Source organism: Alosa sapidissima, chromosome 9 (genome assembly GCF_018492685.1).
Source record: "Alosa sapidissima isolate fAloSap1 chromosome 9, fAloSap1.pri, whole genome shotgun sequence".
NCBI classification, from domain to species: domain Eukaryota; kingdom Metazoa; phylum Chordata; class Actinopteri; order Clupeiformes; family Clupeidae; genus Alosa; species Alosa sapidissima.
The window spans coordinates 960,131-978,049 of record NC_055965.1 but is presented as its reverse complement, the minus strand read 5'-3'; the positions used below and the strand labels follow the sequence as shown (position 1 = coordinate 978,049).

The 17,919-nt window shown below is 43.1% G+C and overlaps 1 protein-coding gene across 1 annotated transcript in view; it reads left to right on the top strand.

Annotated features, from left to right (window-relative positions):
* LOC121718134 (lysyl oxidase homolog 4-like) overlaps positions 1–17,919 on the top strand; it is a 39,667-nt gene extending 21,748 nt beyond the window's left edge. The window contains exons 14-15 of the mRNA XM_042102976.1: positions 15,648–15,759; positions 15,957–17,919. Coding sequence (XP_041958910.1) covers positions 15,648–15,759; positions 15,957–16,027 — 183 coding nt within the window. The 3' untranslated portion in view covers positions 16,028–17,919. The remainder of the gene's footprint in view (positions 1–15,647; positions 15,760–15,956) is intronic.

Sequence of the window (17,919 nt, the reverse complement as noted above, 5' to 3'; positions counted from 1 at the left end):
CTTTGTACTGGAACAGCCCATCAGGTGTTGTAAAGGCGGTTTTTTCCTTAGCCTGGTCTGTAAGTGGCACCTGCCAGTACCCACGAGTAAGATCTAAGGTGCTGATGAACCTAGCAGGTCCCAATCTTTCTAGCAGCTCATCTACTCTGGGCATCGGATAAGAGTCAAATGCTGAGATCTCGTTAAGTTTTCGAAAGTCATTGCAGAATCTTAACGTCCCATCAGGTTTGGGCACAATGACAATTGGACTGCTCCAGGCACTATGAGATTCCTCTATTACCCCCATCTTCAACATTGCCTTAACCTCCTCCCGGATGGCTTCTCTCCGGGCTTCTGGAATTCTGTAAGGTTTAAGTCGTACCTTTTTCCCAGGCTCCGTGATGATGTCGTGGGCCACGACCGTCGTCCTTCCCGGTTTGTCGGAGAAAACATCGTGGTACCGGCACAGCAACTGGGTCAGGTCTTGGACTTGATGTGGCGCCAGTTGCTCGCCCATGGGAACTTGCGGAGGTCCGGATGTAGGCTGGTGAGTGGACAGTGCCTGTGCATCGACCTGATTGTGTTCATGCCACCTTTTCATCAGATTGATATGATATATCTGACTGCTCTGTCTTCTCCCCAGCTGCCTCACTCTATAGTTGACGGGGCCCAGCTTTTCAATCACCTCATATGGCCCATGCCACTTAGCTAAGAATTTACACTCTTGAGTGGGAATGAGGATTAACACTTTGTCCCCTGGACTGAACTTCCTCACCTGTGCACCCCTGTTATACAGCCTAGCTTGTTCCTCCTGAGCTTTTAGCATGTGCTCTCTTACCATCGGCCACAGTTGACTCATCCGCTGGTGCATCCTCTCCACATGTTCTATCACCGTGGTGTGTCGTGTTGGCTGTTGTTCCCATGCCTCTCTGGCTAAGTCTAACAGACCTCGTGGCCTTCTACCGTACAACAATTCAAAGGGCGAGAAACCTGTGGATGCTTGAGGCACCTCACGAATGGAGAACATAAGGTAAGGCAAGAGCTGGTCCCAATCCTTCCCATCTGTAACTATCATCTTCCTTAACATCTGCTTTAATGTCTTATTGAACCTCTCAACAAGGCCATCCGTTTGTGGGTGATAGACCGATGTACGGACCTGTTTCACTTTCAGGAGGCGACAGAAGGCTTTCATTACATTTGACATGAAGCACGACCCCTGATCGGTTAGTATCTCCTCTGGTATCCCGACCCTACTGCATAGGAGGAATAGCTCCTTGGCCACGGCCTTACCAGTGGCTGCCCTTAAAGGGATGGCCTCTGGATATCTCGTAGCATAATCAAGGAGGACCAAAATGTAGCGATGTCGTCTGCTCGATTTAGGGAGAGGCCCCACGATGTCCATCCCAATCCGCCTGAAGGGAACATCAATTATCGGTAAGGGAATTAACGGGCTGCGGTAGGTCACTTTGGGGCTGTGGAGCTGACATTCAGCACAATGACGACAATAATCTTCTACCGCTCTCTTTACACCTGGCCAGTAGAATCGGGAAGTTATCCGTTCATAGGTTTTTTTCAGACCCAAGGTGAGCTCCGAGGACATGGGAGTGGGCTAAGTAAAGCACTTTAGAGGCATAGGATCTTGGCACCAGGAGCTGACTAACTACTTCTTCACCTTTTTTTACCTTTCTGTACAGCAACCCATTTTTCACTGAAAAACATGGAAGATTAAGTCGACTCACCCCGCCTTGTTCTTCACTGCTGAATACCACCGATTTCCACGCCTGGGCTAAGTTTGGATCCTCATGTTGCTTCCGGCTGAACTCTGTGGCGCCCCCTGGAGCCTCACTGTGGATCTGGAGGAAGTCAGAGAAACGCTCAGCAGTGACCCCCTCTCTACTTCCAGAAGATTCCCCTTGCTCTGGCGTTTGTGGTTCTGCCGCCGGGATTCCACCAACGCGGCCTGGGTGGGGGTCCTGTTCTTCTCCAGGGCTGGACGGGGAACCCTCCTTTGAGGGGCTGCACATGCTTGGTGGGTCTTCGGTGGCTTCCTTGGTTTGGCTGCCTTCTTTGGTCCTACTCCCCAGGCCTGTTGTGGAGTGTTCCAATATCTCGCAAACAGGGCACAATCTCTGCCTATCAGTACTGGTACTGGTAGGCCAGGAACCACCCCAACTCTTGTGAACACAGTCCCTCTGGGAGATTGAATTCTCACCTGGCTTGTTGGGTAGCTCTTAGTGTCTCCGTGTATACATGCCACGGCCACTGCTTCCCCATGGGCATCTTTCACCAACTCGGGGCGGACAAGGGTGATGACACTTCCCGAATCCAACAGGGCCTCTGTATCCTGTCCCATGATTTTTATGGGGAACCGTGGAGCAGACTCATGGGCTTCCATCCAATCTGTGGTGAGGTATCCACATGGGAACGAAGACATGGCAGGTCCCGCTGTTGGCATGGACTCATCCCTCTCAGGGCACTCCCTTGCAAAGTGGCCTTCTTTACCACACACGAAACAACGCCGATCCTCTGTTGGCAGGGGACTTTGGGCAGGGGACCTGCCCCACCTGACACCTGGCAGCTCTCCTACTCCTCTCCTAGGACTGTTTCCACCCGGTCGGGGGAGGCTGGTTCTCTCGAGTTTCGCCGGACTGCTTCGACCCTCTATCTTCATGGGTTTGATCAGATCCTGTGTCACTCGGTGGTTTTCTAGCAATGCAATCAGCCGATCCAGGTCGGGAACTCCCTGCTGGGCGACATATTTCTTTGCGTCATTGGGTAGTGCTCGAACACACCGGTCCAGCACCACTCGGTCAATCGCTGCAGGGCCGTCGCCCTCCGTGAGCCACGTCCTTACTAGCCGCTGGAGAGTTTTTATCTGGGGCCGTGCAGGTGTGCTGGGATCGTAGGCCCATTGATGGACCCTTTGAGCCTTTGCTGGTAGACTATAGCCATACTGTGCCAAAATTATGGCTTTGAGCTGGGTATAATTAGCTGCCTCGGCTATAGATAAATCTCTACAAGCCTGTTGGGCCTCCCCCGTTAAAAAAGGAGTCAAAATATGGGCCCAGTCTTCTCTCGGCCATCTCTCTCTGGTGGCGACTCGCTCAAAGAGTTCCAGATACGATTCTACATCATCTTCAGCTGTTAGTTTTGTCAATACCTTGTCAGGGGTCTTCGGCGATGATTGTTTGCAGAACTCCGTAAGGGCTCTCTGTAGCGTTTGTTGTGTCTGCACGATGGTGGACAAAACTTCTTTTAGCACGGGATCCATGGTTGGGGTTTTTTTTTTTTTTTTCGAGCTGGGTCACACTGCCCGCATTCTCCACCAAATGTGAACTCCCAGGGATCCAAAGACGCGAGGAGAGTGATTTCCAGCAGACGGTTTCTTTTATTAACTTATAAAGCCTCAAACTGAGGTACTCAAAATGCAACAAAAACTTCTTCAATCTTCTTTGGATCTAGAGTCTGGAAGGTGGTCGGCCCTCTTGGCTGATCCGCAGTCCACTCCGATCTTCAAAATTCCTGGGCACAAACAATCACACTTGAAGCAGTTTAAACAGACAACGTACTGCCTTAAACCAAGGTCAAAAGCTGTATGGGATTTACTTCCACAACCCTGCTTCCCCCTTTGTCTCTCTAGCAACAGGTCTTTTCAGGTGCTGTTCAGAGCCAATCTAACCATTTGCAGCTGGACTCCAATTAGTGGATGTGCTGACGTCCCTAGTCTCCAGAGCACCTCCCCAGGGTCCTAGTGCCCCTCCAGCATAGCCCTGGTGCAGTACACGCCATCCACCACCTTACCCAAGGGGATCCGGCGACGGTTTGCCCTAGTGGGACAACAAGAGCAGCTTGGGGTACCACAACATAAATTATTTTATTGTAAGGCCCCCCATGAACGAAAGTACACAAAATGTGGCATGCATTCGGAGGGTGTCATAATGATCCTACACTTTTAATTTTTTGCAGTTTTGACCTTGTCAGCCAGAGATATTGTGATGAAAACACCTAATTGTTTGCTTTTTAATTTTTAACTAGGTGGCGCTATACATGAAATAAGTGGTAATGGGATGGGTTGACATGCCCCCTTAAGACCAACATACATAGAAAAGGTGGACCTACGTTTCTCGAGATATTCACAGAAAACTGTCTCCGGCCACCTACAGGCCAGTTGGTGTATAGTAACATAAATTAATTTATTGTGTGGCCCCCCATGAACGGAATTCCACAAAACTTGGCGTGCATACAGAGGGTGTCATAATGATCATACACTTCCAATTTCGTGCAGTTTTGACTATGTTAGGTCACAGATACCTTCAATTACAACACCTCATTTTTACTTTTTTGTGTTTAACTAGGTGGCGCTATACATGAAATGAGTGGTTATGGAATGGGTTGACATGGCCCCTTGAGATCAACATACAAAAAAAAAGGTCCTCCTAAACCCCACGGTTTTCAAGATATTCACAGAAAACTGTGTCTGCCCTACCCTCCTGTCGGGGGGTCCAGTCAAGCGGGGGGGTTACAGATCAAAACGAAAAACGATGGTTCCATGCTATCCATGTGGGGTTACATGCCCACCAAGTTTCGTGTACCCCAGTCTTTCAGTGTCCCGGGACTCATTGACGGAAATTTGGGCATGCGAAAAAGAAAAAAAAAAAAAATCTGACTAAACCTATATGACCGCTGCTTCGCTGCGCGGCGGTCATAACAACAATGATCATCAGTAGCCTAATATTCGACCATTATTTTGTGTAAATGGGCTATGCATTGGGTTAGACACCAGGGGCCATACAGTATTCACAAAGCCTTTTATCTTACCACTAGGAGTAGGCTACTCCTAAATAGCAATAAAATATTTTAGCTCGGAGGTCTTATTAAGTTATTCACAAAGCCTTTCAGACCTACTCTTAGTAAGGAAAAATGACAACTCCTGAACAGATTCTGAAGAGTGAGTGAGTCTTCGTTGCTATGGATGACGTTATTACTCATGCACGAGCTTGACTGAAGTGACCACCTTGATTGGCTGATGATTGTAATGCGGGAATGATTCCAAATACCTCCCTTACGATGATGAGTGGCAGGTGACAGTTCTGAGAATGCGTGTGCTACACAAGGACGGATGATGAATAACTGAATAAAAAGGCCTAGCCTAAATGAATCAAGAGTAAGGCAAAACAAATAGCCTAGTAGCCTAATGAAACATACGGATTGATGTAGTGTCTTTGTAACATTATTAAATTAATCTGTTACTATGCCTATGCCTACGTTTGCAAAAGAAAACATTTTAATTTGTTTCACAATAATGTTACATTTAATTTACATGTTGACAATGAGTAGCCTAGTTTTAGTTGTTGTTGGTGGCGTTATTGCATGTTAGTTATGCCTACAATGCAAAATTGCTTCCTCACGATTGGAAGCTCCTGTAGCCGCATAGGATTTCAAAACATGGAGAAATGCCACAAAACCGGTTTGTGAATAGGTCTGTGAGTTAGGAGTCCTCTCGACTTCTTTTAAGCTGTCACAGAGGTGGGAAGGTGTGATTAACTGGGCACAAATGTCTGATGGCCCCCCCTGCCCCCCAGCCAACGCGAATCGGGCGGTCAGTTAAAGGGAAACTTGGCAGGATTTCCGCCTCTGCTGGAGAAATTGTGCATTATGCTATTTCAAACTGTGGAAAAAGGTAACGATAAAGCACATGGATTTGTTTACAAGCTAGCAAAACGGTTAGCATAAGTTACAAGGTAAGAAACACGATTTAAAACGAGTTTCTTGTTTCTCACTTCTCTTTCCGGGACAGTAGTAGCAATGTTGCAAGGTTGGTTTTCCGCCTGGGGACGCTAGGGGCAGCGGGAAAAGTCACCATTTTCACCGGAACAGGTAATTTAACCATCCAAATGATTTCTAAACGGGTTTATTACGTTAAAATAGTTGCCAAGTTCCCCTTTAATAGGCCTATATCGTGAAGATTTTTCTTGCCATCTAAGGCACGAGCGCATCTGTGAGGCCAAGCCTCACCAAGTAGCCCGTTTGTTTACAACTAACATTACATTTAATTAAACTGCTTATAGGCTATGCCGAAATAGTTTTCAACATTTTGAATATTAGTGTCGGGTGAATTAGGAAATGTTCTCAAAGTAGCCTTATGGCAATATAACCATACAAACACGCGGCCTGCACTCATTGTTTCAAAATTAGTCAAATTGGCTTTGTCAGAACTGAAGAGCTGTGGACGGCACGGCAGGGCATGCCCAATGAAAATAAATGAACGCAACGCAACACAACACAGACCCCGCTTCTCTCGCGTCAGTCACTGAAATAAACGCAACACAGAACCTGCTTCTCTTGCGGCAGTCACTGACAGTAGCCTAGAAGAAATGCATGGGGAAAAACACTTCCCCATAACAAAGACATCGTAAAACACTGAAAGTTAATATTTTGTCACTAGCAACATACATCTGTCCTTTGTCGAAAGCAGTTGCATGTATAAGCTAGTGTAACGGATGCCGGCTAGCTTAGCTGTGCTTGTGGAACGTTGGTAAACCTCACTCCCCGACGCCTCAAGAGTGCTGCTGGCATGCAAGCTAGTAGCCTGGGCTATTAGCTCAATTGTTAGCGCGCTCGCCTCCTGATCCGAGGTGCTGCTGTTCGCGGGTTCGAGTCCGGGCGTGTGCAGGGCTGAATCGCACAGGTTCAACACAACGCAGGTTACACTAGCTCTGAACAAAACCGTTCAAGAGTTATTTAAGGGGGATGAATGAAACATCCTACAGGTTAAATTATGTAAACTTCCCACGACTTCAATATTTGAACATATCATGAATGCTACTTCAAGTATGTGTTATTTTAGATAGATTGCTGCTGGGCTATATGTCTTGGTTCATGTCTGTTAACAACTCATTGAACTCATCCATCCGCTAGCCTAGAAATCTAGACGTGCCCCTAGCGTGCCCAGGGCTAGTCTAGCAACTCTCCGTTGGCTTGTGAGCTCCAGAAATCGAAACTCAATCAGGCCAATGAAATCGTGTATAGAGTCGTTAGGTGGGCTTAAAATAATGATTGATGGCAGAGTTGCAACGGTTTGGCTTGAATTCCCTGCTACTTGAAAACAAATAAGATGGATGTTGCTATTGGCAAACAGTGTGACACGAGTTAAGCTTTTATTAAGTTGACAAACGTTTGAACTAGCCAACTAGCTCCGCTGGTGGGAAACGCATGGGACTCATAGCGCTGCCACTGTCCTATTGCGTGCAGAGGGAATTTGAAAGACAACTGATTATCCCGCCCCTCGGACTGAGCACTGCGAACGGTGAGTGCCCAGACCCTACATTTTAATGTGGGTCTGGCTCGTCAGGCTATCCATCCGCCCTTCTATGAAATGAAAAAGACGTAGGCTACCTGCAAGCTGGCCTATGATTTCATTGTTGAGTTTGCGGCAAAAATCAAGAAGATGTTTTTTTTCTGAGTCAGGATTTATTTGTCAAATGGTAGCCTACAGACCAGTGTCCATAGTGCACAATGTATCAATAGTTTGAATGTCATGTGTGTTTCAACTCATTGACAAATAGCGTTCAGCATGATTCATGCCCATGGGTCATAGAAAAATTTCTTGCTGGCGAGGGAGGGTCACGTCTTTTTTGACTAATGCTCCCAAAACTCCACCGGTAGCCCCTTAAATAAATAACGAACAGTCCCTAATGAAGTAAACTTGTGACCATCAAAAATCGTTTATCGCCTGTAACTCTGTGATAACAGGACGTAACAGGAAGGCATTTGGCTGAGCAACAGAGGTTAATATGCTCTATATTTTGTCCAAATGATGTCTGTCTATCATCGACAGACTCACACTCGGAGAAAACCAGAATGTTTAATTTGTCCTGCGTTTCTTCTACGGCTGCAAACGGATTCAATCCCTACACGGATTCACGGATTCACTATTTCTAAACCAGTCTGCTAAAGTCTGTAGTGAAGTCTGTGTAGGGTTTTCCAGGCTGCATTTCTTTTTACGAGACACCCTGCTCACTTGAGACATCTGCCGGTTGTTTGGGTTGTTGCAGCGTCACTGGAAAAATACAAATTATCGCACGCACACTATTTGTCTATCCAGCAACGGCTTTGCAAATAACAATGTCCATAGACCAGGTAGAATATGTTGCATGGTTTTATGAAAGTATGATGTATTGCGACATCATGCAAGTCAAATTTGTAGTTTCTTACAGTATGTCTCATTCTATCGCAGATCCGCTACCCGATCTGGCAAACTTACATACGTAGTGCGGTTATAGCCGATAGAGGGCCGTGAAGCAAATGCAGAAGTGCCGTTCACCCTGTTACGAGTTGATGAACCACGGAAACAATTTTGGAAACATTATTTTAAGGTACAAAAAACTCTTTGGTGTTGCTTTAAGCAATTAGAATCCTAGGCCAGGTGGCCAGGCCACCTGCACCAACTGTCAGTTTCTCAGGCTTTAATATAGTATAGTATATATACTTTTTTGATCCCGTGAGGGAAATTTGGTCTCTGCATTTATCCCAATTCGTGAATTAGTGAAACACACACAGCACACAGTGTACACACAGTGAGGTGAAGCACACATTAATCCCGGCACAGTGAGCTGCCTGCATCAACAGCGGCGCTCGGGGAGCAGTGAGGGGTTAGGTGCCTTGCTCAAGGGCACTTCAGCCGTGCCTACTGGTTGGGGTTCAAACCGGCAACCCTCCGGTTACAGGTCCTAAGTGCTAACCAGTAGGCCACGCTGCCCCTTTAAGCATACATCATCACCCGGAGAGAAGAAATACTCTTTTCTGATTGGCTGGCAGGGTGGCTTTTAATTCTAAATAACGGGACACCTATGAAGTAGATCTGGTTAAACGCGTGTTTCCTTTGCTTTACAGTGGCAACCGGGTGATAAGCGGGATAACGGCCTTCGAGGTGTGTCCTGTTTCATGAACACTCTTTCTCCACCACTGCATAGACTTACCACATTAGTTTTTTCCCCCCTCCACTCTTGTATTGTTTTGATTTGACAATACAGTGACCTTGAGTTTGAGAAAGGTGCTATATAAATTAAACATATTATTATAATTATTATTATTATTTAATTGGAGCTCAAACAGCAAAGCTGCATAGATACCCATTGTGTTTCTACCTCTTAATCTCATCTTTTTATGCTTCTCCATAGAACCATAATAGTTTTGAAATTTTACACAGTGGTTGGGCAAAGTATTTCATATATGCACCTCGAGTTCTCTAGCACCACCAACAGGTCAAAGTTGTATGATGTTGACAGATGTTAGAAATGGAGGTACCATTGGATTCCTTGGATCAAACTGAGTGCATAGCACCCCATAACATCAATACCCTTTCCGCCATATTGGATTTTATAGAAACCAAAAAAAAAAAAACATGAACAATTTTCTCAGGTCACAACTTTTGCTTAACCTTAATGGCATTTGGCACAGATACAGTACTCTTCAGAAACAAACCTCAGAAAAGTATATTGGCATTTTGATCTGCAAAAGCATTCATCCAATACAGCAAATCAAAATCAGTGTCAATATTGGCAGACAGGAAGTAAGGTAATATCTCAGCAGTGCTTTAACACAGTGGTTCTTAAAAGGCGCTACGCAGACTCTCTCTAGTGGTACTCCTAGTGGGAGTTTCCGGGATGTTTTTTCATAAAGATGATTGCCACCTCCGATTCTATTTTTTATTCACTCGTTCAAATGTCGTTCAACTTGAGCTGTGTATGCAAAGACACAGAGTTCAGAGTTCACACATTTTGAATAAAATACACTTTTGGGACTTTTGGGAATGCAATTTTTTTTTTATTAGTATTATTTCATTTGAGCTACATTTTGCACTGATATGGCATGATTGCAATATAAACACAGCTAACAATGGTATTAAATTGCAGTATCCTATGATTAAATGTAATGGAATATTCAACTAAGGTAGACTGCTGTTGTTCACAGCACTAAGCTATTTATGGTTACTTATGGTTATTTATGGTTATGGAGACACCCTGCTCACTTGAGACATCTACCGGTTGTTTGGGTTGTTGCAGCGTCTCTGGAAAAATACAAATTAAAGTCGCGTAATCCCGCACGCGGACCACGAGGGAAGCTGGCCAAGTCGAAGCACTGCCCACTGTAATATACTCCGAGTCTCTGGCCCTCTCTTAGAGCCAGGCATAGTGAGCTGGCCCTCGGAAGAAAAAGTTTGGGGACCACTGCTCTAGAGGGTACTACAGTGAATAAAAAAACAGTTACCAACTGTAGTGACCTTGAATATTCAACTATTCGATGTTTCAATTTGAGGAGCTGCACACAAGTACGATATGAGTGAGACAACACATTCTGTGACTTGTTCCCACACACTAATGCCAAAATCTTCAACTGACAGACATTGCATTGCATTGCAAAACCAAAAGAAACTAGAAATGTAATACCAGAGGAATTACAATAGTGGATGGAAAGCTGCTGGGTTAATGTTGGTGGGGAGATTCCTGAAAAAAAATTGAATCACTTAATCTTTGAGTTCATACAAACCCTTGTACCAAAAAACCTTACCGTAAAACTTTTAAAACCGTAAAATAAATAAAACAAATAATCGCGGAGTCCCTAAGAGACGCCTGTCTCTTTTAAACGCCTGGCGTGGCTACAGGTTTGGGTTAAAGGCCGGTCTCCAGTAGAGGCCTGGTCTGTTTTTTAGTTTCGGGTTGTATTTAATCTTCTAAAACCTGTCAGATCGTCTGTTTAAAGATTCGCAATGACACGAAACCGTTACAGAAAGGAGGTTACAGCAGTGTGAATTAGATGTTGCACGTCGTTACAAGCCGTCGCAAAGCATTCACATGTCTGGTCACAGTTGCAAGGTTTTAGAATGTTGCATCAAGTTGCTGCTCATCTCGTCGCGAATCTTGGGTGTGATTTGGGCTTAAGTATGGCGCAGACTGCGCACGTTATGATTAGATGGCATTAAAAGACTGCGTTGGGGAAAAGCTAGAGTTCCAAATTGTATAACTTTTTTTCCAATATGAACTATGCCTATATGTCCGACTACGTCATCGTTCAATTCATCCCTTGTGTTTAAAATTTGCATATAGGCCTATGGTGGCTTGTTGTTATGCTGGCAACAAAATGTTGCCAGCGACCGTTATTCTTTATTCTAAATGCCATGGCGATAAAGAGAAAGAAGTCAGAAAAGGAATATACCTTAGACTAGGCTATATCAGAGCCCGTCTACGGACATTCTCTGGCTATATAACCTACTGAAATAGGTTAATGATGTAAAGTCAAGTGCGCTTCTATGGGACTGGTGTGTGCGCGCACAGTTTTTATTGATGAGTCGGAGTGGCAAGTGCTGCGCATAGTTGCAGTGGAATGTGGCTGCCCAGGGCATTATAAAACTTCTCACTCTTAGACCTACTCATACACGGCGGTGAAATGGCGTATTTAGCTGTCTAAATTTGAATCATATGCTGGGGGAGAAATCGTCGGACATCCATGATTATTTTGTTATTCAGCACCCCTGGTCAAAAATATGTTCCCGCGCGCCTGGAAGTAGGCTATTATTTGAATGTAGACTGTTGTCAAATTTGGCAAATACAAAACGGGAGAAACAATATGGTTCATGCTCTCTCATGCCGTTTCATTCGTGCCAAAAAGGAGGGAGAAATAAACATTAAGCACGTTCCACTTTTGCATAAATAATTCCTGAACGGTTTTGGTCAGGTCTGATAATGCAACTGTATTTGACAAAGGACCGATATAGGCTATTTGCTAGTGACTATGACAAAATATGAGCTTTCAGTGTGATACGATCTCTTTGTAGATTACGTTTAATTAAAACGTGTTTCATCTGTTCTGGCTATCCCCGCTATTTGGATCTTAATGTATCTCACTCAATGAACAACATCTCAACACTAAATGAATGATGATCCGTAATTGTCATCAGATAGCCTAGTCATATAGATAGACATTCAGTGTGTTTGAAATAATGAATTCGATAATATTTTCCATCTTTGCAGAGGAAAAGTTTTGTGTAAAGGGAATTAAAGGCCTGTCTCATATACTAGCCGGTGCAGTTTGGCGATTTGGGAAAATAAAAGCCCGGGCTATTATTTGGAGTTTTACGGTATATCAGGCTTTCTTAAGATATCACACTCAAGGTGGGTTTGACCTTGACATTTGACTTCATCATTGAGTCCATACAAATGTTCACACCAAATTTGATGCATGTGCGTCAAGCTGTTCTGAAGTTGTGACACAAGCACGAAGCTGGCCTTTGGAAAATGTAGTTCAGAGAAAGCCTAATTGTATGCAATGCAAAAGGCTACCTGCAAAACGGGGTTTTCAGTTGGTGTTGATGATTGCTCATTCTGCACCCAGATAACAATTAGTCATTGAATCTATGTTAAAATCAACATTACTTTGTCAACGTTAAAATCATTGAATCAACGTCGCACTGCAACATTGATTCTACATCACTTTTGCACCCTTCATTATTAATATTGAAGCAACGTTGAAATTCTAACTACAGATCAATGGTATTTCAACTAAAATTAATATTGAAACAGTGTTGAAATTACAACCAAACTAAAGATCAATGTGATTTCAATGGTAGGCTATTTCAATTGATATTAAAGGGACACCAGGCAAGCCTGATGTTTTTTCTCTACGAAACTTCCCCTCGCTCGTCTGAAGCTCTTTTCCTTTTCTTTGCGTCTTCCGTCAAGGGTTTTCGCTGCTTCTTCGCCGGCTCTGCCATTATACACACGTTTGCAACAATCTCTAGGGTTTCGTTAGCCTGCCTCTGTGCTGTAAACTGATCCTGCTTCGGTCGGCGGGTAGGATACACCGAACTTGCAAGTGGGATATTCTTCCTACAGGCAGTAGGGGCGGGCGAGAGAGCCTTCATTCGCCCTGTAATGAGTAATTTAACCATATACCGACTTACGAAGATGATTAATTAACACGAAAACGTTGCCTGGTGTCCCTTTAAACCTCAGTAAACCACTATTAGCCTAATCTGGCAAAATATTGGAAAATTCCTATCCTGCTTTATCTACAGCCAGGATAAATTTGGCTAGGCCTATGTATGTCTGGTTTAGGCTACACAAGCTTGCATAAATAACCATTGACAACTTGTTATTAGTTGCATAAGTGCATTTTTTCACTCATCTAGAAATGTACGTGTGCTGTGATTTCCTGCCATCCATAGTAGTTGAAGTCAGCCTGATCCTCCAGTAGCAGAGTGAGGCAACACCTACCAGAAATAGAAGGGGGAAAAAAAGAGACAGTTGTTAGATAAATATGTTCAACTGAACAACAAACTAACAGCTAAGCCTACAATCAAGTCATTTTACGCCACAACCTACCACTTATACAAACGTAGTTCAAAACGAAGGCTAAGTTGCCAGTCAGGGATGGATTACTGCACGGGCCTACCGGGCCCAGGCCCAGGGGGTCAGGGGGCCCTGAAGCCCAAGCCTTTGCATGGAATCATTGCCTCAATATCAACAAATCAGGATGTAGGCTATGAATCTGATTGAATTTAGTATTGGCCATCCCCAAAATGCACCATAATACAGGAAATCACATCAAACAAATTAAAAAAATTCTGGGGGAGGACCCCCAAACCCCCCCTCCCACATATACGCCAATTAGTGGGGGGCCCTTAATACATCTGGGCCCAGGGGCCTGAAAGTTTATAATCCGCCCATGTTGCCAGTGACTGTTTGCCATAGAAGACCATTTCTCTCGTCAGGCCAGCTATGAAAGGCGGCTGACAATTTTAGTGAGAAGGCTTAGCACTACCGCCGCCACTGCACACAACCCTAGAAACATTCCCGAGGTCTAGCTAACGTAATATAACTTACAGTACCTACTGAATCCTCGGTTATCGCTTAATCAAGTTCTGAACTTACTCGACGTAATACCAATATTATCAAACTAGCTACAGTTAAACTTCCTATATAGACGTAGCAGCTACGAGTTTGTTGCTAAAGTCCTCTATAGATGTAGCAGCTACGAGTTTGTTGCTAATCCATGACAGCCAGCTTGCTTGCTTACTTGTCTAGCCGAGTTGTTAAAAACAGACTTCACATACGAATAGAAAATACAAATTAATTGTAACTTACATTGGGCGTGGTAGGAAAACGTCTGTTTCATCGTTGTTTGTTGGACGAAGCAGACACCAAGAAAACTAAACTGTCTTGAAGAGAATTGAGCAGTGTGGTTCAAAAGCGATTAATTACAGGATGTATAGGACTAGGGAGCGCCTGATTGTATGCAGGTGGACCTGCACCTGATTACTTTACGACCCTTCTAAATGAGCCTCCTTTGTGATGTCATACAGAGAGAAATACGTCTTTTAACATTAACTCTTGTCCAACTCCAGACCTACGCAACGGTTATTTCAACATGTCTGTAAGCGGTTAGAGCCGCATTCATTTCTAAAAAGGTAAAAAGAAAAGGTTATAATAAGAAGCCAGGAGATTTCAAGATAGTGAATTCCATCCACTATAATGAGAGAGAGAAAGAAAGAGAGAGAGAGACCAAAGAGCAGAATGGTCTTCTCCAGAAGTGGAAAGCAAGAGAGAGCAGGAGAGATGAGAAGAGAAGAGACCTTACATCCTGCAATGTTTGAAACCAATAACAATGTCCTCCTTCCCAGCTGGCTTGTAATTGGTCAGCTGGTGTGAAAGGATAGGTGTGAGATTTAAGTTAATACAGACTATAGTGTAGTTCTTGGAGCTCCACACGTAGGCAACATGAGTGTGGTGCGCTCTGCTTTCAACATTCGATTCCATTGGTTTCAGTACAACCCCACACACCCACTTGGCAGTGTTATATCCCCATTTATTCCACTGCTTGGTTGAATTTCTCATTTGTCCTACGTCATTTAGAACGACCATTAACCTATGAAGTAGATCCATTTGAAATGAACTGTCACGCATAATATGCACAAATATGCATCCAAGCTGTAAAATGCAGACGTTCAAAACATGGCAACATTGTAGCATATGACGGAGGTGGCTTTTAGCTAGATAGATGACTAAGTAAAATAGCGATGTTTCAAAGCTAAAGTTCATCAGAATCTTGGGATATGCCCGCTTGACAATGGGAGAGATAGAACTAACGACTGGCCTTTGGCCGTAGCAACCATACATTTAGAACTAGTAACGGCAGTTTGTCCTGCAAGTTGAGTAGGCCTAATTAGTTGATATGTATCGGAAGAAAGTAGTTCTACAAACAAGACAGTTTTAGCGACTAAATCGTTTAAATTGTAACAAGAAATGAATACAACGCAAGTGGCCACAGTGGAATAAGCGGGATAATGGACTCCACGGTGGTCTGTTCACAGAAATTAATGCACTTACCGCTTCGCGTCGGGGCCATTTTACAACCTCGACCGTGCATTAATTTCTGTGAACAGACCACCATTATCCCTTACGTATCGTTTCCATGTTAATTATTTAATTTGATCTTTATATTTGAATGTTATATCATATTTATATTTAATTAGTGCTCTTATTGCAGTGTTGACCTGCAGCTTTTATCTCATCCAATTTTGTCTTTCTAATACAGTCTCTGAGAAACGGAAGGAAATACAAAAAAAGTGTTGTAGCTGTCCAACCTGTACCCTGATATGCATGTCTCCACAGGTGGAAGTTAACCCCTCCCTTGACATGGCAGAATCAGACTTTCAGAATAATGTGATGCGTTGCCGATGCAGATATGATGGTGCCAGGGTCTTCATGTACAGCTGTCATGCAGGTGAGTCACAAATTGAGGCAGTGGGATCATGTTTGTTTGCATAGTACTTTACATATTTACATGTACATTGTACAATTCTTTTAAATGTACACTCACTTGGTGGTGTCAGTAGACATAGATTTGTATGTAGTACTGCTACATTCTACTGCTGTTTGTTGTGTTTAATGCCTGACATTCTTCCTGACATCCCCTCTCAGGGGATGCTTACAGTGCTGAAGTGGAGGACCTGTTTGAGCACCAACAGCAGATCACCAACAACTTCCTATAAACAACATAAGTGTAGGCCTACGAGGTGACAGAACAGGGAGTAATGATGCATCAACTGGAGAGAGGATCGAAGTTAGACAGGCTTGAATTGATAACAATTACAAAAACCCACTTGTTCAATAAATAAACATTACCCTGCTCTCTGAGACAATGAGAAAGAGAGGCACACTGAAAATAAATATGTGGAAAAAAGAGTGAGCATTAACTAAATCAGTCTGTATTCTGAGATTACACTTATCTTGGAATAATAATCAGGTGGAACTCATCACATGTTGGGAATCATCATTTCTATGAAGCTTATTGAATCATAGGGAGGGTTTTAAATAAAAGCCTGCTTTCTATTTCTTCTTAGTTTATTCTTTTCCCAACTTGTAATCATCTGCTTAAAATTATTAAAAACAAGGTACAAAAACTTCCACGGTATACTGATAAGCTCTTTTTAGACACACAGTTTTGACAATGGTTCCAACTAGAAAGCTTACTGCATTACATTTCTGCTTTTAAAGTGTGTGTGTGGGGGCTGTGTGTGTGTGCGTGTGTGTTTGTGTGTGTGTGTCTATCTCTCTCTATTTCTCTCTCTCTGTCCAGTATTGGGAAGTAACAGAATACATGTAACAGGATTACGTATTTAAAATTCAAAATATGAGTAACTGTATTTATATCTTATATTTATAACATGTAGGCCAAGGCTTTTCCAATTCAAATAATATTATGTGTTTTAACCACACCATATCGTCTATATGAACCTTTCTCCTTCCCTCTCTGTTTATATTATTAGCCTAAATGAAAAACCTCTCAGGGAATGTAGAATGTAAAATGAGTTTTGTTGTAGGCCAATTGGGCCTACATGTATACCCAGCCAGCATGTTTTAGGCCAGTGTAGGTTAATGTTTCTTGACAGTGTTCTGCATGCAACTCCCCTTGTGCTGTTGAAATTATTATTTTTTTTTAAATCTGTGTATACTTTGTTTGGGATTTGGTAGCCTTTTAGCCTATGTGCAGACAAAACATTTCTGTTGTACGTTCTTTGACACAATGACCTTAAGTGTTTCTTGGCACAGTAGGCCATATATCAATCCATCCTTAATGTAAAACAGGTTGTGGGTTGTAGTTGAAATTAGCTATGGGTCTTACAGTTATGTGAGGTTATTTGAAGTTGTTTCATCCATCGCTAATAAAGTATAATACAATGCTGATGTGATCCAAAGTCAAATACCTTACTCACTTTCAGTAATCTGTCAGAATACGTTGCAAAATACATTTTAGGGCATGTATTCTGTAAGTGGAACGTATGTGTGGAATACAAACCTTCCCAACACTGTCTCTGTCTCTGTGTGTGTCTCTGTGTGTGTGTGTGTATGCAAATATGCAATTGGTGTTTTGTGCTTTAGTTATCTACTTGTATTTTGTGTTTTTTTCATGGCGCGATGTTACCAATGAAATCTACAGCTCTACTGTCATATCACTTCAGTTTTCTTCTGTCTGCCATCCACTTCAGACTTACATAGCTGTATCAGTGATAACAAATACCTCCACCAATAGTAGGTGAATACTAGGATAAAATCAATATGTTGTAAAATCGTGTACAGTTTAATACATATTTGATGATGATTCAGGTACATGTGTCCCGTCATTGTGCTCCTTTGTCTGTTTGAGCTACTTAAGTCACTTCTGCAGTTTTGCTACATACTCCATAAACTGTGTAGTCCACTGCATATATATTGTCATGTACAGATTTATATGCCCTCTGGAGTAGGCTCCAGTCAGTGTGAAATTGACAACTGTATTCTCTTATTACATTGACGTTTATTTAAAAATTGTTCAAATGGTAACATTTGTATATGTATGGTTTATGCTCAAAGTAATACTTGAAATAAACTTGTTATATCTAAA